This window comes from Indicator indicator, chromosome 10, assembly GCF_027791375.1.
Source record: "Indicator indicator isolate 239-I01 chromosome 10, UM_Iind_1.1, whole genome shotgun sequence".
Lineage (NCBI taxonomy): Eukaryota > Metazoa > Chordata > Aves > Piciformes > Indicatoridae > Indicator > Indicator indicator.
The window spans coordinates 35803635-35829766 of NC_072019.1; the positions used below are offsets into that span (position 1 = coordinate 35803635).

Below are 26132 nucleotides of genomic sequence, written 5' to 3' on the forward strand. Positions count from 1 at the left end.
GGAGGTCACACAAGCCCTTGCGCTTTGTTCTGTAGTGATTAACTGTAAAGCTTCCTGAATGTCTGAGTTTCACTCAAATTTCTGGAGGGCAGAAAACTGAATTGGATATAGGGACAACCAGGCCCTAGAGAGACAAGTAAATGCATCCATGTGGGCATTGTGGTTAGCTCAGATCAGCCTCAGAGCAGTGCTCAACATGCTGCTCTGCCAGCTTGGAACCAGGGACAGAGGCAGAGAGCCATTAACACCCTCATAGAGGGCAGGGCCTTGGTCCCTCTGGAGAGCTGCCATTCAAGGGCTGTCTGCAAGCACAGGACACCCTCACTGAACTGGAGCTCTCTGGCCAAGGTCCAGCCCTCTGGCATCAGGTGCAGACCTCTGTTCCTCTGGAAGCCACTGATTACAAGTGCTTTGGATGGAGGAAAGCCCTCTGAAGGTGTCCTGCTCTTCTCTGTGCCTGAAGCAGAGTTCAGAGTGGCTGCTGGATCTTGTGAGAGGAGTGGTCAGCAGCTTGCCCCACACTCGGTGTTTGTGCAGCATGAGCACACTGCTGATCCTGTGTGGGGTGAGGCTCTGCATTTATTATGTGGGGAGTGAAAACGAAAACCACAGTTGCACCCCTCTGCTCCTGGGGTCGCTGCATGTGCTGATGTGTACCCACCATGGCAGGGAGGCTGGGAGATGTTGCAGGGCTGGCAGGCACACAGCACTGAGAAGCCAGCCCTGCACTGGAAGCTTTCTGGTCCTTTTACTGAAAGCCTGCAGGTGCCTTGGCTTGCACGCTTGGGCAGCTTTAATTTCAGTCATTGCAATGTCACTGCTTGCTTTAAACCACTCTCAAGCATTTTCAGGATATAACACTAGGAGTTATCAGGCAGACCAATGATATTAAGAAATGACAGTACAACTTGTTTCCAGTTTTTAATGCTTTCTTGTAAAACTGAAAATATAAAACCAGCTGAGCAAATGAAGATCTTTATATACATGAGGTCTGTGATTAAAGAAATCCTTTTAGTTAAAAAAAAGAATTGACCAATGAGTTAAATGAAAACTGATTAAAGGGAACAACATTCTCAAACTGAAACATAACCTTTCAGGAAAAAAAAAACAAGCCCTTCTTTACAAGTTTATTATATAAGTTACATTTACACTTTACTGAGAGAACTTACAAAACAAGCTGCTTGAAATGCTCCTCATTCCCTTAAAGCATGAATTTCAAAGTGCCACAGAAAAGGAACAGGCTGCAATATTTATTATCTCATACAGACTAGTCATGTATAAAATGGATTGGTACATGTGAGGTGTTTATTTAAATGAGCACATATAAGGGGTACAGACTAAATACAGGTACTTGAACAACACCTTTGTAATTACATACATGTTATAGCTATAAGAAAGGAGACCAGGTCAGCACTGCTCTTAGGTGTCAGTGTAGATGGAAGGAATGTGATTCAAGCAGTGGTCAAAGGCGCTGTTCTGGAAGAATCCATTCTCATCAGTGCCGTTGGAGACCATGTCTTCAGCTACACACTGTGCCTCAGAGACTGCTTCATAGCCTGCAAGCGTGACAAGGGGCACGGACACGCGTTAGTACCACAGCACATATAAGGAAGGCAGCATAGTTTGAGGCCTGGGATGACACAGCACAGCACAGTGTTAATGAGAACACAATAGGGCTTGCCATCAAAGCCTCACCCAGGAGATGCACCAACGACTCTCCATGGATATGTGTGTCATAGCAGATGGGGCTCCCATTCATTGCTGTAGCACTACTCGTTTGCAAGCAAAGTGCAAGTATCAGGATATGACTCTCTTGGGACCTTGCAGTCATTATCTGAGTAGGATGTCAAAACAATGAGTGGGCAAGGATCCTAGTAAGGGTGCACTACAAGTGATGCAGTACTCTTATTTTGTGTGGTTTTCCTTTTAATGGCACTTAGGGAAAATGTTCCATGTGTCACCCAGCTGCTCTTGAGGTTCAGAAGAAATCTGGATTCTGCATGTACTGGATTCCCATATACTGCAGAAGTGAGGTCTGCAGAAGTATGTCTGCGTCAGGTCAGGCCCACAGGACATGTGGAAGAAGCTGTGCACCACATTGTCCTCAGCCCGTCAAAGCTGCTGGCTCTTCACCTGGCTGAGCTGGCTGGTGCTTGCAGGCTACCAGAAAGCCACTTTGGTGGGAACCAATTTCTCTGTCCTGTTCCTTTTATCATGTGAAAACTTTAACAGCTGTTACAGGCCTCCTGAACTGTGCATCCCTCTGGAAAGAAACAGGTTTGCTTCCTACCAGCTGCTATGGCAGCATCAGAGAGGCTGAACCAAAAAGTTTATTGCCTACACCAAAGCACATGAAAATCCACTTTTATGCCCACTGTAATTCCACGGGAACCTGCTTTTGCAACTGGCCACTCAGGGCTCAAATACACTGCTCATATATTGTAAGAGCGGGCAAGCTCTTGCCTTACTTCACTCCTTGTGCTCTCCTTCTTTCTGCCTATCAATCTGTGCCTGCACTTCTCACACCAACCAGAACCTCCTATCTGCTCCACGGCACTGCTGTCTGCTTAGGGGCTGGGCCACCTCCTAAGCCCTCTCTTTCAACAGGCTTTAACCCACCCCACTACCCTCTCCCCACACTACTGCATGAAGCACTGACCCCTCATGTTCATCCTTTAACATACACATTTTCTTTTACCCTGCACCACCTGCTTTGGGGTCTGTCAGCTTCAGTGCAAGATTCTGACCCCTGCACCCACTCCACAGAGCCCACCTACCACGATTTTAATAGTCAGCAGCAACATTAAGCCAGCTGAGGCACCCCATAGAAGAAGATTATTCTAGTTCAGAACATGCTTGTGAACTGAGTGCCTGATGTAGCAAATAAATCTCTTCCAAATCACACTGTGTGAATTGCAAGCCAGTGTGTGGGCTCGATGGAGATGCTCTGTGGAGCCCCTGGGAAAGGACTGTTCTGTGCATCAGCCTCAGTAGCAGATGAGTATTGCTCTTCTTTTGAGCCTTTCTCTCATCTCTGCTGCCTGCCTGACTTCTGCCCCAGGCTTTGCTGAGTCCTCCAGGCACCCCCAGGAGTGAGGACAGAGCCTGGAGTCACAAAGCCAGTCCTGATTTCAGAAAGCACCGTGGGCTCAGTCCCCAGAACTGAGTTCTAGGTATTTTACTGTTACGTTTCTGCTATTTGAGACCAAATTCTCTCCTTATTTACATTTCTGCATTTTCCTGTGGTGCATTAATTTCCTGTTAGTTTACAGGTCAAGTTCTGCTGCCTGCAGGAATCTGGCAGGCAGCACATGGCCAGCAGCTCTGGAAGATGAACTTGGGCTGTTTATCTGCCCTCTGCTGTCTCAGCCCGAGCAGAGTGACCAGCGTTTTGCTGAGTTCTGGGGGTGTTTATGCTATGCTAATTTCTGTTTGATGAGCCTGTATACAGGGTGGGTACACAATCACAGATGGACAAAGCCCAAGATAAGCATACACCCCAGAAATCATTATTAGATTCCAGATAGAGTAAACTATCCAACATCCTGAACAGAGGATAAAAATTTATTGACTGTTAATATGATTCATGGAACAGCTGCTTGCCAGTCACATTTGGCATTCCTGGGAGATGAGATCTCATTTAATATTAATGGTGCTATAAACGCCTGCAAAGAAATTAATGCTTAGCCTTGATGAATCTTGCAAAGCTGAATGGTTCCATTTTACGCACAAAAAGATAAGATTTATGTATTTCATATATATATATTTATGTTGCAGCCCTTTGAGTGTTTGCATACCTCAATAACCACTCTAAAAACAAAAGTACTGCACAGAAACATTTCATAATAGTTTAGCCCCAGACAGAAAAATCAACTGTTGTTGAAGTTGGTGTCTTGCCACAGGATTATTCTTTGCTCCTACAATTTCTTTTGGAAAGTTTATTTAGTCTGTTCTTTAAATATTGCAGGCTGTCAATCTGAACTTGAAATTTGATGTTAACATGAAAAAAACCCTATGTTTTAGTAACATCAAACTAATGAATAACACAAAGGAATTCAAAGCTGAAGCTGAAACTTCATCTTAAGCTTTTCCCTTGTGTTGGTTACTGACGCACACACTCTAGTGTGGAGCAGCAGACAAATGCAGGCACGCTTGCTCTGAACACAGTCTCCTTTAATGCAAAACAAACAGGAAAGTCAGCTCTAATTTTGTGGTCTGACTCAGGCCCCATTTCAAAAAGCATTTAAACATGTGTTCTCAGTACTGGCCTTAACTGGGATGCCCTCCTGAATTCAGATATGAAGAGAAATCTCTTGGAGATCTGTAAGTAAAGACTGCAGCAAATGGTGGTGTTGCATGCCTCTGACAGCACATTATTTTTTATTTCGGTAATGCTGTCAATTCTCAATTGTGGTTTTAAAAGTAAGAAAAAAAAGCTTTATAAAAGTGAATACCAAACTCCTGAAGCACTGTGGTGATCTAGCTATAAACAGCTTGCTGCAAATTTTACGTGATGCAAATACAAAGCTAAATGGGAAAGCACAGCTGCCATGAACGTGCAGCAGCACAAACACAGCAGAAAGAACTGAAAGAAACTGCCTGGTGTTTTTGCTGCATTTATCAAGGCAGTGCCTTGCCATTCTCTGAGCAGCAGTACTGCCAGAGAGAGCCAGCCTCTTAGATGGACAGCAAGTCCCTGCTGCTGCTATCTTCTTCTGAGCTGTGTAACTGCCTTCTTGACTTTGATCTGATATAAAAGCCTTGCTGAGCACACTTGAAGACATGTACAGTGAGTAGCCCACACAGTAACTGAGACACATCTTGTTTGTTCTCCTGAGGCGTGCAGCCTGTGACATCCAGCAGAATGAAAGGACAGTTTGTCCATCAGTCAGGTACAGGAGGGATTAAAGAAAACAAATTTGCTTTTCTTCTGGGATTTGCATAGATACAAGAGAATTTTAGTGATTGAGGGGTTTATGCAAACATACTTTTGCAATAACATTGGCTATAAAACATGTTCCTTTCCCCTCCTGGTAAAAACAGCACATGGATAACTATAAGCAAAATCAATTACCTGTTGAAGCTAAAGGTGCATTGAGTATGTGATAGCCATTCTGTCTCAGAGGATTAAAGCAATGGGATTCCCCTGTGAGCACATCACTGGTGACAGACTGGTCCATTGTTCTGTAGCAGTCTCCATAGTGGAAACAGTTTTGTATTGAGTGAAAGCTGCCTTGGTAACCTGCAAACAGATATTATTGCACACACGTTTTAACACTGCTGCTAGGCAATTAGCTCCATTTCTGTCACACTACTTCATTACTGCTGAGAGGGGCTTTGTAGAAAAATGATCATGCTACTCCAGAATGCACAACAGTACAAAACTACATCAGACTCGATCCCACAAGGTCCTGTGGACTGTGAACCCCATTGAGCAAAAATCTCAAGGATGTGCTTCGTTTCAAGCAATAGATCAGCTGAAGGCAGTCAACCACCCACTTGTGTTCAAAGCTAAGCAGTAAGTACTCTGCTGGATCGCATCCAGGATGCTCAGCTCCTAAGGGAATGTGTCTATAATGAATTAATTTAAATAATTCAATATTTAAATGAATAGCTCTGCTTTATTTTCAGCTGAGTGAAGCCTTTTTCCATTATGCACTGTGGGAGCAGCACTATTTACTCAAAATACCTTCAGGAGTACCTTAAACCTTTCCTTTCCCAGCCTGCTCCAATTTCAAATGAAACCTCTTCCACTGAACACACAGCCACGATCCACAAGGAAAATGGAACTAGAGGTGCAGAACTGACTCCAGACAGACATCAGGTGAAGACCCTGAGCTCAGCCAGAGGTTCTTCTTGCTTTTGAAGAGTGCTAAGATCAGTCTGCATGGTCTCTGGCTGCCTCAGTCACTCTGCTTTTGGGGCATGCTTGACTTCTGTCCCCTGCAGAGCCTGCGTTGCTTATGGCCTGCTGTTTTTTAGAGGATCACATTACCAGTGGACCAGCAGTTTGGGGTTTGCCAGCAGAAGTTATGAATGAGTTACAACACTACAAAAGAAGATCTTTAACAGTAAAGGCAAATGAATTGCTGAGGAAGGAATTTTACAAATTACAAGTTTGTGCCAGCATCCTAAAAAAAAATGTTAGTTGCTCCCAAGAGGATGACTTCAAAGCATGACACAAGTTTTATTATACCCACTGTGGCCTGATTTAATTCTCCCTTCCTCCTGCCTCAATAACTTCTTCCTATTTCCAGGTGCATCACACACTGTTTGCACATTTGTATGAGCTAGCTCGTTTCCTACCTTCTCTGACAGGCCTTCTGAAATGATGCTCCATCCCTTAACTATGGCTGAAGTCAACCAAGTCAGGCTTAAAGTTTAATAGAATGTGCCATCAGGATTTTCCTCTTAATTGCCAGAAAAAAAAATGCAGAGCTGTTGTCTTTCTCCCCTCAGTCTTACTCAGACTGAAGCATTTCCTATGAACTGCTGCACAAGCTCCAGGCAGTTGAGTCAGACACAGGCATCGCCAGCTCTGCAGTGGGTACCTGCCTTGCTGGGCCAGCCTGCAGCCATTCAGTCACTTCAGAACTGAGACACCTGGCTGCTGCACAGCCTGGCATCTGGGCTTTAAAATTCTGCCCTCCAGAAGCTTTTTCCTGTTAAGAACTCACTCCTGTCTTTTTCTGCATCTTCCTTTTACTACTAAAGTTTAACCACATAGTGTCAGGCAAAGCTCAGGGTCTGTCTGTCCATCCTGGCCATGGTTTCTGAGGTAGCAATAAATAAGGCTATGTGAGGCAGTTCTTCAGTAGAAATGCAATGACCTCGTTGGGTGGTGAGAGCTTGGCTCTGAGGTTTCACAGTTTAATTAACAAGTCTTTTGGCAAAATCTGCAAAGCTGAGACAATTAATTTCTTGAGATCCTGCGATTCTCCACCACAGAATCCCTGCACTGTTGGTACCCATGGCTGGTGAAGCACTGGTGATGGCTATATCAGAGACACTCCGCTCACTGTATCAAAGCTGTTTGTGTTTGCTGCTAGGGAAGAAGGCCCAGAGGTTTGGATAGCTGAATGTCAAATGATGCATGGCCTTCCTTGGAATAAATAGACAACCACCTCTATTTACTGCTTGGCTCAGAGAACCAAAGAACTCTTCAGCATTTGACGTGGCTTTAGGTACAGTGCTTTTGATAATTATCCTGGCTCTTCTGTTTACAAAACAGGAGTGCCCTGCTGTAAGCCTTCTAAAAATACATCCTTTTGAGATGAGCAGTGAAAAAAGGGAGACACTTGGCTGGAGAGGAGGTGGAACTGTTTGCAGAGAGCACTTCTATGCATTTCTAGAGAAACAAACTGCTGCTTTTCCAGCATGTCTGCTATACACATCACTTCTGGGGAAGGCATGACGTGGATTTTCTGTGTCTCGGTAATGCTGCCCTTTCGTCATGCTCCCAGGCTGGCCTTTGTTAAATCAATTAAATATCTTGATGATCTACAGGGCTGGCACAGCAGCTCAGAAAGACAGAGAACAGCCAAGCATGACAGAACTGGATTGAAACTAGCTGGATCCGGGCTGTTTGCAAGAGTGTTGAGTAAAGGTTGCTTCTGAAGTGTTTTAAGTTACCCTGTCTGGCCACTTGGGAAAAGATACCTGTGGCATAGTATTGCCTTATGATCAGAAGCCTGGAAAAGAACCACCATAAGCAATCACATTCTCCCTTGGTTTGCAGTATCTGTCCCTCAGCATCACTCTGTGATCTGAAAGATTAGCACAAAAATTGTTACTGGAACTGTCAAAGGAAGAGATGCGCTGCAGGAAAAGGGGGGGTGGTACTGAGCTGCAGGAAAGGGGCACTGCAGGAGAGGGCTGGTGTTACTGCACTGTAGGAAAACTGGTGTTTCTGCACTGCTGTATGCACTGGGAACCAGTTTCTGTTGGGTGCTTTCCAAAGAAAACACAGAGACACCATTCCTGTTCAATCTGCTGGCAGATGTGCTAAATCAGGCAGCAAACTAAAGAACAAAGGTAGAGTGAGGAAGGGAAAAGTTGCAGCAGCAACACTGGGCAGGTAAAACAAACCCTGAGCCCTTCAACCCTTCTGACCTGAGCAGTGTAACAAAACCTTGGTTTTTCATTAGCTTCGTAGAAATGATAGGACAGTGGGACCTTAAAGGAAAGGGATAGAGGCATTCTGTGTATGCGGAAAAAGGAGATGGCTGTGGGAGGAGAGGACTAAAAGGCAGGTAGCTTCTTCCTTGAGGATGAAAGGTGAAAGAGGACAGAGATCCCAAATAGCTTTTGCAATTGCGTGAGGAGAAAAGGAGCTGGAGACTGGAGACAGTTCCTCCACACAGACAAGAGCCCTGAGCAGATGGCTTGGGCTGCTTTGTCCCTGCTGCTGGGCTCTCACAGCAGACACTTCAGTGCCTGGCTGGAGACCTGTCAGCAAGCACTGCTATTTCTCTTCAGAGTGCTTCCATGACTCATCTCCAGCACAACCTCTCACGTCACTGTGTGGAGGTTTCATGGGGAACAACAGTGGCTGTGGTTTATTCAGGAGGACTCTGACCTTGCTTCTGAGACACCAAAGAACTGCAGTTGTAGCTGCTGAACCTGATCTGCAGTGCCGCTACTGGGACATACAGGAAGAATTTGGTGATGCTCCCTGCACTTAAACTGCACCTGGGCAGGAAGAAATGTGCTTGCATCATTAGAAGCCACGCTTCAGCTGCACGTTCGTCACAGAGGGTGGGGATGAGTGAGTCCTGAAGTGACTGGAATTGCACACCCCCAGGCTGAAGGGCTGCAGGATCAGGGCAGCTGCTATGTCACTGAGATTTTTGTCATGACTTTGGCTATGTATTCTGTTCTCTCACCTGCTGTTTCAGAGGCACAGTCACAGTTTCTTTTGATACCAGGTAGGTTGGTTCTTCCTGATGACCTTCAGTAGATGGGCATGGCTCAGGGGTCCATTCAGGCTGTTCCAGAGGAGCTCAGCCTCATGCATCTCTTACAGCATTAAAAAGGCAAAACTGTCGCTTGTTTAAATGCTGAGTGTTCCCCAAACCCAAAGTAATTAGAGAAGGGGTGGAAGGGCTGTGTGAGTTGGAGCAGCCATAAGGACTTTTGTAACAACAAAACCCAGATGAGGTTTTTCATTAATTTTAGATAACTGAAGCTTGCAGGCAACACATTTGACTTGCATGTGCAAAACCAGTCAGAGCTTTAGTGCAGTTCTGCAGTGGAACAAAGGTGCTTGGGGTTGGTGTTGTTCAGTTGTGGTTCTTTTAGGTTTTTAAAAATGCTTCACACAGAAAGTGTCAGGAATTAAGATACGATTAAAACCTCATAAGCAGTGGCTTAGCTAACCACACATGGTTGCTTAAACTGACCGTGGAGCATTTTTCACAAGTTCTGGAAAAAGCCTCCCTTCAGTGGTTAAAATATGAAGTAAGCAGGAAGGCTTGCCTGGTGCAGGCAGCCCTGCTCCTTCAAGGAGAGCAAAGGGATGGTACCAATTTGGCAACAAGTGTTGCACCAATACTTTTTTTCCACATGGATTTAAAGTTTTCCTTCTGTTTTGATTTAAATAAAAAAAAAGAATTCTGAGGTTAATTTTCAAGTGAAGAACTTACTAAAAAATCCTGTCGGTTTAAATGGTCACTATTAAATGTTTTATGTGCAGTAGATGTAGAAATATAGCAGTTAATAAAGGAATAAGCCAAGTTCCAAACATAACATTGAGTTACAGTTTTGCTTTGAAATAATTTGTGTTAGAAAAGCTGCAGTTAGCCCCTTCCCACTGCCTGCTGCTACTTCTTCAAGGCATGGCCTTAAAAAACTCCCAAGCAGCTTTAAAATGAGTGATGCCATGAGTAGATAATTGGAATATGCCTATTAAATGCCATCTCTCCTTAGGTATATATATCCTTATGGAATTTACATCCATGTGCAAAAAAATCTCACCTTTTTCAAATGCCATAACATTTCTGACAAGAATCATAGAATTGTCAGGGTTGGAAAGGACCTCACGGATCATCTAGTTCCAACCCCCCTGCTATGGGCAGGGACAGCCACATCAGGTATAAGTAACTACAGGATTCCACTGCCTGCCACATTCTTTCAGTGTGTAATAATTTCCACGTGATATTAGACAGCCAGGTTTGAACATACAAACAATGTCAGCTCAGCATTTTATTGTCAATAGTTCTGCTGCCAGCCTGATGAAATTTAATGTCTTCTAAACACTTGGGATCCAAAATGTTTGTGTGCTTCTATGCAGACGCCCAGTTCCGCAGCTGGACTTGCACACTCTTCCTTTTCTCCACAAAAATTCCAAACTCCCAATATTCCTACAGGTTCCATTAGGAAAAAGTGCTATGAATGAACTGAGATGCAAATAAAAAGCTGTAGAGTGAGCAGAGCTAAATACAGGTTACAGGTAAATTGATTTCAAAGGCTGCTAATCAAAATTGATTTCTGAATAGCCCTTTCCATAATGAATTTATAATAACCCCTCAGCCTTGGGCCAAAGTGGGAAATGATTGCTTCTGAAAAACCACATGACATAACACTTAGAAAGCAACAATTCACTCAAAGGGAAATGTGGTTTTCTTAAGGAATAAAGACAATTTATTTAAGTGGTTCAAAACTTGTTCTGTCTTTGCATTTGTTTCTGCCATGGTAATGAGCTGCTAAAACTTTCCTCTTGTGGCTTGTAGCTATTTAGCTCATTATGGTAACATAATCATATATCATTATATGCTATCATAAATCTGCCACTGCTCCCTTACAGAGTTAATCTTTTTAAATTGACTAATCTGTTGAGCATCAGGTTGAGTTAGTTTTTCCTTCAGCACAAATCATTTAACGTAACACACTTTAATTTTTCAGACTAAAAGTCAGTCCAGCCATAGAGCTCAAGTACTCCTCAGAGAGTGCTGAGCAGAGGGAACTCTTGGGTCTTGAACCCCATTATGGTTGTGAATTGCTGACTGGGTTTGTGCTCAGCTCCTGTGCTTTGGACCCAGCCTTAGCATATATTGAGCGAGAGCAAACCTCCTATTCTGGTCACTGGTAAACTGATCACAGCTGGTACTTTGCCAGCCAAAACCACTTCACACAAATGCCAGTACAGCTGTGAAACCAGTTTCAGAAAGCCATTTATCTGCCTGTATAAACTGAAACACGTGGCTATACTTGCAGACAGACAGACAGATGTCCTGCATGCTCCTTCAAGGTGAAGATTTACCACACTTAAGCAGCATACCATCTGGATTAGATAACACAGGCCTTAAATATGCAAGCTCTTGTTACTGGAAGGATCTGTGATAACAATGTAATACCTCTTGCTAATTCATACCTCAGAAATTGCAGCAGCATTAGTTCTCACAGCACAACTCAGAAACAGGTAAATAAGCTCCTGAGTAAAAAGGCTGAGTAATTCAGAATAAAAAATGTTTCAAATTAGGCAGTGGGTCAGCTGTTTGGCTGCTGCCATTCCCATCCTCAAACCACACTAACACTCTCCAGTTGTGCAGAATGCTTTTGCATGTTGTTACATAAAAGAATACAGACAGCAGGCTTCCAAATAATTAAGAGCAAAATATTTTTTCTTTGTGTAAGCTCATATCTAGCACATCACTGTCAGTGGACTGAGCAGGACATGGCCCAGGTGTGCCCCTTAGCCCATGTGTTGTGGGACTAGATGGCTGTGGCTCTGGCAGGTGTGCTGCATAGCTAGTAGCCATCAAGTGCATGGTGACAACAATCCTTTATTAACAATCAAGGAGTGAGTCTGGGCTGGGTATCTCACTTCATCTTTAAATGAGGAGGTTATCTTGTAACAATCTTTTTGAAAAGATGTCTTAAAACACCTGAGTGCAGGCAGCCAATCTGCTCTTCGGTAGCTTTCTCTGCTACAGTAACTTAGCGTGGCATGACCTGGGCGGACAGTTTGGCTTTGCATGTGTGGCAGGCCACTAAAACCAGGAGTTCCCACTGTCTGTCCCTTAAGACAGTTTGTACTGGCTGAAATTCCAAACCCCAACATTCTTATGCCCCAACTAGAAATCAGGAAAATTAGGAAAAAAGAAAAAGGAAAAAGAAGAAGAGAAAAGACTTACCTTGAGCTCCCTGCTGTGCAGACTGGGCTTGGAATGGTGCATATGGTTTATTTGGTACTCCAGAGAACTGCTGCCCGTGGGGTGAGTGGCTGTGGGCTGCTGGAGAGCTGTGTTTCTGCAGCAGAGAAGGTGGAACTAAAGCTTTCAGGGGGCTGACAAGTGGAGAGATGATGTTGGGAGCAAGCCTAGAAAGAGAAAATACAGAAAGACTCGACACATCACATCACAGTATGGGAAAATGAAACACTTGCAAGGCCCTATTTCCATGATGGCCAAACTACAGAAATGTTTCCTTTGCAGGTAGAAATTATTTGGGAACAAAATAAAATGCTGTGGTGCTGCTTTCAGGTGTTTGTCAGGAGGAGAGAAAGGGAGATGGAAACAATTTCTGTTCCTTCACAGTGACATCCTGAACTAGCCACCATGACAGCTAAATGACACCACTGCTCAGTAAGTAACTTAGTGTGGCAGTTTAGGCTAGGTGCCCCCTGCCACTGCTGCATGAGATACACCTCCGGTGTCCCAGGTACTCGCCCACTAGGGGTGGACACAGGAAACGGCGTATTTGTACCCATAAATCCTGCGCCCTATAAAGCCATCTGCAGAGTCATCCTCTTCCTCTTTCTTCCCTCTCCGCTCCCATGGGAGATGTCCTCTCTTATCGGGTAATGCCGGGGGGGTATTTCAGGCCTCTTAGGCCTGACTAGGCCTAATGCCAGGAGGGAAATGGAGGGGGGGGCAGTCTCAGACCTGGCCAGCCTGAGACTTGCCTAGCAGTGGGAGGAGGGGGGGGGGGAAGGAAGAGCCCGGAGGGATTGGGTAGACCCTCAGGTGGGAGGAAGGGAGGATTGGGAAGCTTTTGGGAATTCTGTGAGGGGGTTCTGTATGCTTTAGGATGTTCTTTTCCACTATGCTTTGTAGTTTGTAGTTTTCTGTAGCTTTACCAATTTGCTTTTCCATTTAAACTTTTCCATCACTCTCCAATCCGTTTGCGTGTGTCATTCTTTTGTCCCTTTTCGGGGCAAGAGATGTTCTGGCTGGCCTCAAACCAGCACACTTAGACACAGCTCTGTTTTCCTTTAGCATTCCAGGAGCTGATGGACATGTCCAGAAAAGAGAAATGGAGAATGTGGAGTGAGTAAAAGCAAGGAAATAATTTAAGTGCCTTTGTGGCTGTAAACAGGGTGAAGCTTTACATCCAAGTTTCAGCCAAGGCAAGTCCAGCTTTAAATGCTTTAAATGCAGCAGATGGCTCTGTCCTTTCACAGCAAAGCTTTAGTGTTTGCTTGGGGCAGCACTGCTCAGAGTGAGACTGAAGTGGCTGTACCTGAGAGATGGAGAATTCCCTCCTACACCTGGGGTTCAGGCCAGCAGCAGAGTGCTGGGGCAGACCTGCTTGGGGGACAGACCCTGACCCAACATTCCCACAAGTGGACCAGCTGAGAAGGAGCAGCCTCATGAACCCACTTCCATGAAGTCTCTGGGTTTCCTCTGCCATCAGTGGAACAGAAAAGCTTCAGTGCTTCCTCAGTGCCCACCAAGGGACAGTTCAGTAGCTGGCCCAGAGGGATGAACGCTTTGCCAGAGACCTGTCGTCTGGGCACCAACAGCCATAAAGATGGCATGGTGCAGAAGATGGGGCCAAAAACCTGTCCATGCACTTAGAAGCCTCTTTTAGAGCTGCACTCAACTGGCCCCACAAATCAGTAAATTGATAAAAGCTGGACCTTTTACCCACCTCTGGTAGCTCCAACATGGCCTTGTGTTCCATAGCTCAGTGTTACACTTGTGTGGGCTGTGGGGACCGTATACTCTGCTACCTCTGGAGCTTTTGCTAAACCTAAGCAGCAGCTCTTTGAGTAGCACAGAACCTTCAGAAGCCAAAAATGGCACCTGCCTGAGAGCCAGCCTGCTCTCACCCTTCACAGCTACAGGTCCTGAGGCACAGCAATAAAAATACAGATTACCATGCATGGCATCTAGTTGGGAGAAAAAGTGGAGCACAAACCATGGCAGGCATACAAACAATCAGCCAAAACCCAAATTAATTCTCTCACTGGTGTCTTCTTCTGCCATTGCTCAAGGCCTTCAAACACCTCAGACCATGATTTGCAATAGCAGTTTCTCACCAGTTCACACAACTGCTTCTTGGAGCAGTTAAGATTAAAATTGGGGAGCAAGGCTATGCTTGACTTGGGGCTAAGCTCTACATGGGAGCACTCAGGAGGCAAATACAGATGAACTGTGAAATACTGGTGACAACAGCTCCATCAAATGTAACACTAGAGGCAGAGGAACACTGCCAAAAGCTGTCACAGTGACACCCCGCTAAAAGGGGATTAAATAAATCAGGCAGGCAAAGCACATCCTATGCTGAAATAACTCCATCTCCCAAAGCAGGAAAATGAGGCAAATAATACAGAGCAGGGAGACCCTGAGCACCCCCAAACTGAACGGAAGAAAGAAACCACTGTCATTAATTGGGTGAAGGGAAGGGGGGGGGGTCGGAGCGGTTCAAGCCAGATGTGTAAGAATTGGACATTTAAGTGACACCCCCCGGGGAGTGGTGCTCAGCACCACGTATACCAAAGAAGACTAAAGACGGAGTTAAAGAGCAAAGATGAGAACCAAAGGATCGTGGCTGCTTTTGGTTTGCCGTCATGTTAAAGAGCTCCGCGACAGCGCTGGGCTGGGCTCGTCCTGCCCGCGGGTGGCGCCTGCGGCTGCGACTGCAGAGGTGCTAAAGGGACGCGGGGCCCACCTGTGCTCTCTGCAGGGCAGGGACAGGGAATTCTCTGGAGACCGGACTGCTGACAGCAGCTTCTCCGGGGGAGCACGGAGGGTATTCACTGAGCAGCAGCCGAGCGCCGAGGTCAGCCCCCATGGGGGTTCAGTTTTTCCTCAAAGGTCGCAGCAGAGAAACAGTTGAGCACCAATGAGCTGTTGTGCAGCCCATTTACAATCTGTATCTTCCACAAATGCTCCCAGATGTGTGTCTGTGGTGAGGTACTGCAGCAAGATGGGCTGAGATGATCTGCTGAGGCCCACAGAAAAGCCTTTGCTACGGTCTCCTCCGAGGCTGCTAGTGAAACACAACCACAAATGACAGCTTGGTCACCAGCCCCTTCCAGCAGCACGCACCCAGACTTAGCCCTGGACATGCCAGAGGAGCTGTTAGAAGCCTGGAAAAGCTTCTCTCCGAAAGGAGATTAAAGGATTGCAATTGTTTTCATTGAGAAGATAATACCATGAAGAGATCATGATAGTGACATTTCGATGGCTCATGACCACACACACATTTGAAAGGGAAACAAAAGATGAAGTAAGAGCTCCCAGGCTCGGCAGAGCCAGAAACGGCTCTGACTGAGGGAGGAGCACTTCTGGAGAACCAGTGCACTGCAACTGCCTGTGCCGGGTGTCCTCTGAAGTGTCCTCTCCTGGCTGCGGCTGGGAAAAGAAGCTCCCCAGGGGGACCTGCCAGGCTGTGCTGCATCCAGTGCTTTGTTGTGATGGTGGAGTAGTCACAGGTATGTCGCACGTCAAACAGCAATGGTGCACTGAGGATGCCCAGCTGTGGGAATACTGAGGAACCCTGCTGAGGTAAAGAACTTGGGGGTGCTGATGGATGAGAAGCTGGACATGAGTAGGCAATGGGAGCTTGCAGCCCAGGCCAATCACATCCTGGGCTGCATCAAAAGATGCATTGCCAGAAGATCCAGAGAGGTGATTCTGCCACTTTGCTCTGCTCTGGTGAGACCTCACCTGGAGTACTGTGTACAGGTCTGGATCTCTCAATGTAGGAAGGACATGGACCTGATGGAGCAGGTCCACAAAAATGGAGGGCCACAAAAATGATCAGGGGGTTGGAGCAGCTCTGCTATGAGGACAGGCTGAGGGAGATGGGGGTGTTCAGCCTGGAGAAGAGGAGGCTCCATGGAGACCTAAGAGCAGCCTGCCAGTACCTGAAGGGGACTACAGGAAGTATGCAAAGGCCTGCAGGGACAGGATGAGGGACAATGGCTTCAAACTTGAGAAGGGAAGATTTAGATTGGATGTTAGGAAGAAGTTCTTTACTATGAGGGTGGTGGAACAGGAACAGGTTGCCCAGGGAGATGGTTGGGACCCCATCCCTGGAGATATTCAAGGTGAGGCTCAACGAGGCCCTGGGCAGCCTGATCCAGTTGAGGTTACCCCTGCTGACTGCAGAGGAGGTTAAACTGGATGACCTTTGGAGGTCCCTTCTGGCCTGGACCATTCTGTGATTCTACGATCCCCTATCCACTGTGAGGACTCTCAGAGGCTATTTAAATCTGGAGAAGAATGTAACAGTCTAATTGTTATTTTTAGTTCACACTCTTTTGCATTTCCTCTTTTCCTGTGTGAGCTCATCAGCTGTGTTTGTGCCTTGAAGCCTTTGGAAGGACTTGGTGAAGAGCAGGTGAGAGTCCCGAGGCAAGACAAGAGGGGTAGAGGCCCTGCTCCCACTGGCTGAGCTGCCAGCTTTCTGCTCCCACTCGGCACTGCTATCACTGTGCTGCAGCTCAGCAAACATAGCTGCCTGCTATAGGAACTCAACTGTATCCTAGGAACTCAAAACTTCCACTGAAGCTCAGAAAGCTCCCTCTAACACTTGACTATCACCTCTGCCTCCTCTGCATAAGGAGAGTTTCATACAATGGAGCTGGACACCATAACATCTCCTTCCTTTTGCTCAGTCTCTCCCAGATGAGGAATTCCACACATTGGCCAGAAGTTACAGGCAGAAGGATCTGGCTGTACTGCTGCAAGTGGCCAACATGGGGATTTGTCTCCTTAAAATACTCCTCACAATGGCTGCAGCCTGAGCTGGTCCCTCAAACACTATGTGTACAGGCATGTGTGAATGTGCCCAGGCATGTGTGAATGTGCCCTGGCACGCTCAGGGAGAGCTTTGTCAGCAGCTCCCTGTCCAGTTCCCTGTGCCATGTTTTTAACTCTCTCCTGAATATTTGCCTACTAATTAGGTTGCTGTGATACTTCTGCTGTTAGAAGAGAAGAGGGCTCATTCCCAATAGAAATGAAACAGATAATGCAGTAGCAACAAAAAGCAGCTCAGAAGGAGGAGGTGCCTCCTGTGTGAAAGAAGAGCCACTGAGCTACTTGGAGCAGGAACTCCTGTGGATACAGTCAGAATTCCCAGGCAGAAGCTCAGCCATACCTGTTTTGGTAACTAACAGCCTGGACATTTCTTGTTAATGCTGCACTGCAGCCAGAGTTTGCTTTGGTTTGGATACTACTGATAAATATATGCCCTCTATTTCACTTAACTGGAACTCATATAAATCAGTCAATTTGCAGGTCCTTCTGGGGCCTTTAATGTCTATCTGTGCCTACACAGAGCTAGAGAGAGAGAGACCTGATGGAGAGCAGTGAAGGGGAAAAGGACCTGGGGGTCCTAGTGGATGGGAGGTTGACCATGAGCCAGCAATGTGCCCTTGTGGCCAAGAAGGCCAATGGCATTCTGGGGTGGATTAGAAGGGCTGTGGTTAGCAGGTCGAGAGAGGTTCTCCTCCCCTTCTACTGTGCCCTGGTGAGGCTGCTTCTGGAATATTGTGTCCAGTTCTGGGCCCCTCAGTTCAAGAAGTGCCTCAGGGAACTGCTTGAAAGAGTCCAGCACAGAGCCATAAAAATGATTAGAGGAGTGGAACATCTTCCTTATGAGGAGAGATTGAGGGAGATGAGGGTTCTTTAGCTTGGAGAGGAGGAGACTGAGAGGTGACCTCATTCACGTTTGTAAAGATGTGCAGGGTGAGTGCCAAGAGGCTGGAGCCAGGCTCTGCTGGGTGATGACAGCACAAGGGACGGTGGTGGAAGTTGAGGCATAGGAAGTTCCATGTGAACATGAGAAAAATTTTTTTCACTGTGAGGGCGACAAAACACAGGAACAGGCTGCCCAGGGGGGGTTGTGGAGTCTCCCTCTCTGGAGACATTCAAGACTTGCCTGGATGAGTTCCTGTGTGATCTGGTATAGGTGATCCTGCTCTGGCAGGGGGGTTGCACTGGATGATCTTTCAAGGTCCCTTCCAGCCCCTAACATTCTGTGATTCTGTAATAAATACTCTCACACACATGTAAAAAATCTTTATCCTTAACTGATCACATTTGAGGGCTCCTGGCTATGTGGAATATTCCTGTTCAGGAGCTTGAATCTTTACCTCTCTCCCTAACCTAGTGACAAACCAAGAAGAGCCCACAGTTCTTAGAGGTCTCTTGCAGTGCTGCTGTGGTCCGGCTGCTGCTATTGTCTGCCCTGTCTTACAAGGTTGTTTGATGGTAAAACACTTTGTGACTCAAACAATAAACCCACTGCAAGGCTTTCACTTCTGCATTACCAGAAAGAAACCTGTTAGCCTGCAAAACAAGCATTGACCTCACTCCCAGCCATTTCCTGCTCCAGACACCAGTGAAGCCCTCTCTGAATCCCTCAGATTTCCAGCTGCCTGCTGCTGAAGCTGCTGTTGCTAACAGCTGAGCTGTATGCAATACAGCATGCAAGCAGGAAAGCTTTTCCACCTGAAAATCCCTTTTGGTGACTTCAGCCCTGCTGCTCCCCACTCCCTGTCATGGAGAGCCTCTGTTCCTCACACATGTTGACTGGTTTTGAGCTTAGGGCAGTGTCTGGGAACAGCAGGGCTGTAGGAACAATGTGCAGCTTCCTTGGGCTGTGATAGTAACAGACAGGGAACTACAGGGCTGGATGCAGCAAGAATCTGCTTGTCAAGGACCATGGATTGCACAGTGGCAAAACCAATTCGGTTTTGATGAAGTTGTCATGGGAGCTAAATCCAGCTGAAGACAGACTGAAATAGTGAGGCAGGGCTTTCTTACAAAGGAAAACATCCAAACCAAGCAGCATGCTCTGCAAGAAGAGTTAAATGATCCAGTGTAGGCTTTTAGATGCAAAGGGTGCAGTGGAGGAGCCAGCCTCCTCTCCATCCTGCCCAAGACAGGAGAGCAACAGGACTTGCACCACAGAGAGAAGCAGGTCAGCTGCAAACAAAAGGAACATTCTGCTCACTCAGCATGCCCTGGCCTGTGGCACTCCTAGCCACAGGAAGTCACAGAATCAAACAGAATAGCCACTTTTGAAAAAGGCACCGGATAATTTAATGGCCAAAACCAACACCTCCATGCTAGGCAAGGGGTAATCAAATCTTGTGCTTCAGGATGTAAACTGATCACCCAAGAAGGCAGGGAGGAATTCTCTTTCCTCACTCATCACACAGCTTGGTGTGACTGACCAGGTACTGTGAGCTTTTTCAACCCCCCTTTGAAGCACCACATGTAGGGTGGTGCTGGAGATATAGGGTCTTAAGGGGCCTGTGGTTTCAGGTGGAACTGCAGGCCTAAGGCATTCCTCTCCTGAGGATGCATCAGTAGACAATTAAGTAAAAGGACTATGCAGAAACCTCTTGTTTGTGTAAAACCTTCCCACAGAGCCCACAGAAAACTCCTACAAGAATGATCCAGCTCAGTCATGGACCTTGTCTGTGCCACCATGCACGGTGCTGAGCCACCACGCACACTGCTGTGCCACCACTCACCCTGCTGTGCCACCTCACACACTGCTATGCCACCACACTGCTGTGCCACCTCACATACTGCTGTGCCACCTTGCACAGTGCTGTGCCAAGCTAAACACTGCCATGAATACTCAGCTTGCCAGCCCTATCCAAGGGAAGCTCCAGAGGTCAGGTGGGGCCCATGTGGACTCAGCAACTCAAGTGTCAGAGACAAGGAGCCAAGTGCCAATCTCTGCTGCAAAGGAACAGCTCAGAACCCACACCTGAAGAGAAGGGTTTAAACAGATCATTGAAAGTCAAGCTACAGAGACATCAATGTGTGCCCTCCCTCAGCTAATGCAGTGGATACCTTTAGAATCTTAAACAGCAATCCCAGTGAAAGCTGGACATAAGTGTTCTGGTGGTCGTGTTTTGACAATTCCTAGAATGGCTCAGGCTGGAAGGGACCTCAGAGATCATCTGCTCCAACCTTCCCACCATGGGCAGGCACACCTCTCAGCTAGACTCAGCTGCTCAAGGCCTCATCCAACCTGGCCTTCAACACCCCCACAAAGGAGGCATCCACAGCCTCCCTGGGCAGCCTATTCCAGGGTCTCATCACCCTCCTGCTGAAGAACTTCTTCCTAAGATCCAGTCTAACCCTGCTCTGCCTCAGCTTCAAACCATTCTCTCTTGTCCTATTTCTAGACACCCTGATGGAAATTCCCCCTGCAGCTTTCCTGTAGGATCCCTTCGAGCATTAGAGGGCAGCTCTAAGGTCCCTCTGGAGTCTTCTCCTCTCCATGCTGAACATCCCCAGCTCCCTCAGCTTGTCCTCATAGCAGAGGTGCTCCAGCCCTCAGATCATCTTTGTGGCCTCCTCTGGACTCACTCCAACAGCTCTGTGTCCTTCTTAACACTGGGGACACCAGAACCAGACACAGTATATGAGTGACATTAAATTTTGGATGGTGAAAGTCCATAGTAAGTTGTGAGGCCTACCTGAGGGAGCTGTCTAGGTCTGAGCTAGCAGTTACCTGGAGAAAGGAGAGCTGCCAGGCTACAGGTGCCATGACATTGCTTTGGAATTATTTCTTCTGCCTCTACCTGCAGCTGCCCGAAGCAGGCAGCGGTTCAGAAAAACTGGTGTAGGTTCACAGTGCACACTAAATGTCTTGTTCCAATCTCACTGTACCACAAAGAACCAAAAACCAAGTGGGTACTGACAGTGCTGCACTGAGCTTTCTGTCAGGAGGTCCAGGTGCATGTTGTCTGTGCTCATCCACAGCACCTAGCAGGAAACAGATCTGTGCCTTGCTTAGGTAGCTTTTGCTCTACAGCAGTTCCCAGACTAGTTAACAGAGTAGGAAACTGTGAAGCCAGGTTTGGAGCTGGTTTAAGATGTGCTTTTGCATCATTTAGTTGATCATCTCAGCTGCCAAAAACTACACACAGTATTTACACTTCGTTAGTAAATACTGAATGGGATTGGAAACGGGAAAGCACTGCAAATAAATTCAGAGTGAGGTTCTCAAGTAAGAAGTGGGAGTGAACTGTAACCACAAAAGAGAAACCTCCAAGATCAGGATGTTTCCAATATGAAAACTCTCTGGAGTTTGGCTTTTTTTATGATGTGATGGCTTGATTGGCAGATTCCTCAGCTAGGCAAAGAACCTCAACCCATAGCCCATTGAGTTCAGTGGAAACAAGGACAGGCCCAGGCTGAGAATTATCTGTCCTGTGCCTCAGACAAGGTTTTGTGTATTTTGGGTTGTAAGCCCCTTCTGTAACACAGTTCTGGAGTACTGCATGTCACCATAGCAAACAACCTTGACTCTGAGACCCACTGCTAATTCTGTCAATATTCAGTGTATCAAGGAGCACCAAGGGCAAGCAGCACAAAGCAAAAAGCTCCATTTGCTCTTCAGTGACTCCTGCACTATCATAGTGTGAGCCTGCAGCCCAGGATGCATTCTGGGCTGAATCAAAAGATGTATTGCCAGCAGATCCAGAGAGGTGATTCTGCCACTTTACTCTGCTCTGGAGAGACCTCATCTGGAGTACTGTGTACAGGTCTGGAGCCCTCAGTATAGGAAGGACATGGACCTGATGGAGAGGGTCCAGAGGAGGGCCATGAAAATGATCAGGGGGTTGAAGCACCTCTGCTATGAGGACAGACTGAGGGAGGTGGGGGTGTTCAGCCTGGAGAAGAGGAGGCTCCATGGAGACCTAAGAGCAGCCTGCCAGTCCTAAAGGGGGCTACAGCAAGGATGGCGAGAGACTGTTTGCAAAGGCCTGCAGTAACAGGATGAGGGGCAATGGCTTCAAACTAGAGATTTAGATTGAATTTTAGGAACAAGTTCTTTGTCATGAGGGTAGTGGAACACTGGAACAGGTTGCACAGGGAGGTGGTTGGGGTCCCATCACCTGGAGATATTCAAGGTGGGCAACCTGATCTAGTTGAGGATGGCCCTGATTACTGCAGAGGGGGTTGGACTAGATGACCTTTGGAGTCCCTTCCAACCCAAACCATTTTATGATTGGACCTGAGATTTCCCATGGAGCCAGGTTGTGCCATAAAATCCAGCATGCCAACCATTTCATTCACAAAATCTCTCCCCCAAGCACTGTAGTTGCTTATATTGTCAGAAAGTCCAACTGAGTTCCAGACCAGGAGATTATTTTTTTATGGAAGGGGAAAGGAAAGGAAAAAAAAAAAAAAGTGATCCCTGATTTTCAACTTTTCCCCTAATATTAAAAATGATGTGTAAAGCTCTGCTAATCTGCTCTCCTGGATAGCACCCAATCTCTTGCGACATTTTTGTGTTCTGGGTCTTGCCCTGGGAGGGTTCCTGTCAGCACATGCTCAGGAAGCAGTTACACTGCTCACTCTTTTTGCTTCACTTTTTCTTAAGCTGGACTCTAGCTGAAGTTTGCTGAACCTTTGCACTAATCACTGCCAGGTGCCTCTGGCTATGTTTCTGGAATGCAAGGAATCTTTTCCTTCCCTGCCTCTTTATTCCTTTCTCCTCTTCTCCCTCCCCTCCCCCTCTCTCCCTTGTATCTCATAAATCCTTCAGTGCAGATCACCTTGTTGGGCATCACTGCGTTTTATGACCTTTTTCTATAAACAATGAGTGAAGCAGTCACTGGGCTGTGACACATGGCCCAGGGCCTCAGCCTCTGTCCCTGACTCCAGCAGAGGACACTGAGCTGCTGGTTTTCTCCTTTCTGGCTCTACTTGTGGCCAGCTACGGTAGATGGCTGTAGGGGCTCTACCCCTGGCTCTCTGTTGATACAATGTGTGACACACCTCCTTGTGTAACACCTTTAAAGTAGGACTGAGGCAAAGTCAGCCTCTTCCAAGCTTCTGGATGAACACAAGGTACTGTTTTTCATTTGGATTACTGCCTTGGATCATTTGATTCCAGTTCTGCATCTTCACTCACCCAAAAAGAGCAGATGAGCTTGTTAGCTATGAGCAGTAAAAGGGGCTTCGTAGACACGCTGGAGAACACTATCCACAGGGCTTCTAATGGGACTGGAGTGTCTTGGGTAATTTAATTGCTTCAGAATATTTTTAATAACACCAATAACAGTGATAAGAAAACAGCTTTGAGTTCCAAACTGCACAGGAGCCAAAGGCGTCCCTTCCTGGTACGCTCCAAGGCTGTGTGGCCCTTCTCTTCAGGTACAGAGTGATGTACTGAAGTGCTCACAGCCTTCTCTAACAAATACAGAGGCAAGTCTCAGTTGGGAATAACCCAGAACTCAGTAGTTTGCAGTGCATTTCATTACCTGCACCAACACCTCTTGTGTGTGGTAAATGAGAACCTCAGGAAAGAGCCATTTCTGCAGAGCACTCAGTCACAGCCATTGGGGTGGGAGCTGTGCCAGTCCAAAAAACCTTGTTATCTAAAAGGGTTCATTTAACAACCTTTGAAATGAAGCTGATGAATCCCTGCAGTCAAAGTCACTACACCTAGGGGAAGTCTGAAAACCTCTGCCTGCTAACAATCAAGCAGGAAAGTTGATTTCAAAAGTTGAAGTGGTCAAAGAAAAGCAAAACATTTAAACAAAGAGCACTGCCTTTGGCTGAGGTGATTGCCAAGGACTCAATACTATGACATGCAATCAAGCACAGAGGTTGTCTGCCCAGTATGACCCAGTGTGTACTCTGCATGCTTGACTGGTCGACTTGGTTTACTCATCTCGGGGCCATTATTCCCTGGCAGGCATGCAGCAAGAAGCTTCCAGGTGCAGGTGGAGCCTGCACAGGTAGCTGATGTCTGTGTTCCTCAAGCTTACAGTCTCAGAGGCTGTACTCAAGGGTAGGAGGTGTTCAGGTAACTCAATCATTTGTTACACCAGGATACATGACTGTGTTTGGCCTGGGTGGTTTACATCTACCTGCAAAAGTTGTGCTTGAGAGCAAGACAAAATTTGAAAATAAATAAGATCAGCTTTTGAGATGTTAAGTGTGAATTTAACTACAGAGCAAACCAGCCATGACTGAAATCCTTACAGCAGTGCATCCTGTGTGACCTGTGCTAGATTCTATGGTCCTGCTCTGGCAGGGGGGTTGGACTCCGATGATCTCCGGAGGTCCCTTCCAACCCCTAACATCCTGTGAGCCTGTGAAATAGCTGGGGTTGCTGCTAAGTGCTTTCTGAGTTCCTCTGCCCAACCCCTTTAACCGTCCAGCTCCTCCTGCATCCTCTCATCTCTTACTCTGAGATAGCTTTGCTCACAGCGTCTTCTGGGCAGGCAGCACAGCGCTCACTCGTAGATGGGCTGCTGAAGGCTCTCTGATGAATGTCAGTCCAGGCCTTTCAGAACCATGGATGAAAGGCTTGGCCCACCTGCTTCTGCTGATGGACAAACAATATTTTACCCCCTGATCAAGCACTAGGTTACTCTTAACTGTGTATTGTTGAAGTAAACCTATGCTAATGATGAGTTTACTTTAAGGGGAGAGGGGAAACTCTCTAAGCCTGTCTGGGCATGATTATAAATGAATTCTGATCACATTTTGTACAATGAGATAAATGGCTTTGGGATCTGAAACCAGATGTTTTTAATTGCTGCTTTTCTTTGTTACATGAACCTCGGCCCTACACCTGTGCATTGTTCTCTCTCTGCAGATGTCCTGATGCCCCTTTTGCGTGCTCAGATCCACACCACTCAGATAAATTATGATGGGTTCTTGGCTTCCTCCACTGAAAATGTTTTCAGCTGTCAAAAAGATCTGTTTCTTGTTATTGGTTTTAGTGCTTTTGAAAGAAAGACTAAAACACTGACTTGTGCATTCTGTTATAAATGCAGAGTATTCCCTGTGGAATCCACACTGAATGAGGGATGTATCTCTTTGGGTATAAAAACTGGGTAGGTATTTAGTTCTCCAGAGTACTTCTGAGGAGAAGTTTGTTTCTAGCAGCATGCCAGTTCCTAGTCAATTTATTGATGTGAACTTACGAATTGAAGGAGAAACAAAAATAAGGCAGAAGTAGTTCAATTAGAGGTAGGTAGACACCTAATTTTTTCTTAAAGTAATGAGAACTAGGTACACTAATGTATTTTCCTACCTGGCCTGAATTCTGGCAGTTCAAGGAGTTGGCCTTAAGTTGTCCCAGGGGAGGTTTAGGTTGGATATTAGAAGAAAATTCTGCCCTGAAAGGGTTCTTGACCCTGGAACAGGCTGTCCAGGGTGGTGGTTGAATCCCCACCCCTGGAGGTGTTTAAAAGCTGCAGAGATGTGGGTCTGAGGGCCATGGTTTAGCACCAGACTTGGTAACGTTACAGAATGGTTGGACCTGATGCTTGTAAAGGTCTTTTCCAACCAAAAAGATTCTATGGTTCTGTTATTCCATACTGGAAAGAATCTCCTCCATTTCTTTCAAAGGGTTTGTGGTGAGTTCTTAGCTCGTATCCCAGAAACAGTCACACTCCAGAAAAACTCCTGCTCACAAATGAGTGAGACTCCTACAGCCACAATTGGAGTCTGGTCCAATATGATGAGCAAGCAGCCACCAAACCCTTTGTATGCCAAAAGCAATGCCATGGAGCAGAACTGAGGGGCTGCTGGAGGCTGCTTTCCCCCAGCTCCACAGCTCACTGACAGCAGGCAGTGGAGCTGGACCAGACTGCTTTGGAATGGAGGCACCTGACACAGGGTCCTGCAGAGCTGAGAGGTGGGTAGGAGCTGGCTTATCATCTCTTACTGCCAAAATAGTTTGCATACAAATCTAACACACAAGATTTTATCCTGCATATTTATTTTCAACCTTAAAACTATCAGGAAATTGAACTCTGATTGAGCAAGAGGGGAGGCTCTGTGTACCTGGTCTAAATTTACACAAAAGGGAAATGCAGGTCAAAATTTTCACCAGAGAACTCTTTCCTCTAAGTATTTCTGTGGTATTTGAATTCACAGGTGCTAAGAAGCAAGTAAACAGAA

General features: G+C 46.5%; 1 protein-coding gene across 1 annotated transcript in view; it reads right to left on the bottom strand.

Annotated features, from left to right (window-relative positions):
- Window positions 1–1419: 1419 nt before the first annotated feature.
- GLIS1 (GLIS family zinc finger 1) overlaps window positions 1420–26132 on the bottom strand; it is a 207363-nt gene continuing 182650 nt past the window's right edge. Inside the window, exons 9-11 of the mRNA XM_054384350.1 lie at window positions 12135–12319; window positions 5075–5242; window positions 1420–1556 (exon numbers count right to left, since the gene is read on the bottom strand). Of these exons, the coding sequence (XP_054240325.1) occupies window positions 1420–1556; window positions 5075–5242; window positions 12135–12319 (490 nt within the window). The remainder of the gene's footprint in view (window positions 1557–5074; window positions 5243–12134; window positions 12320–26132) is intronic.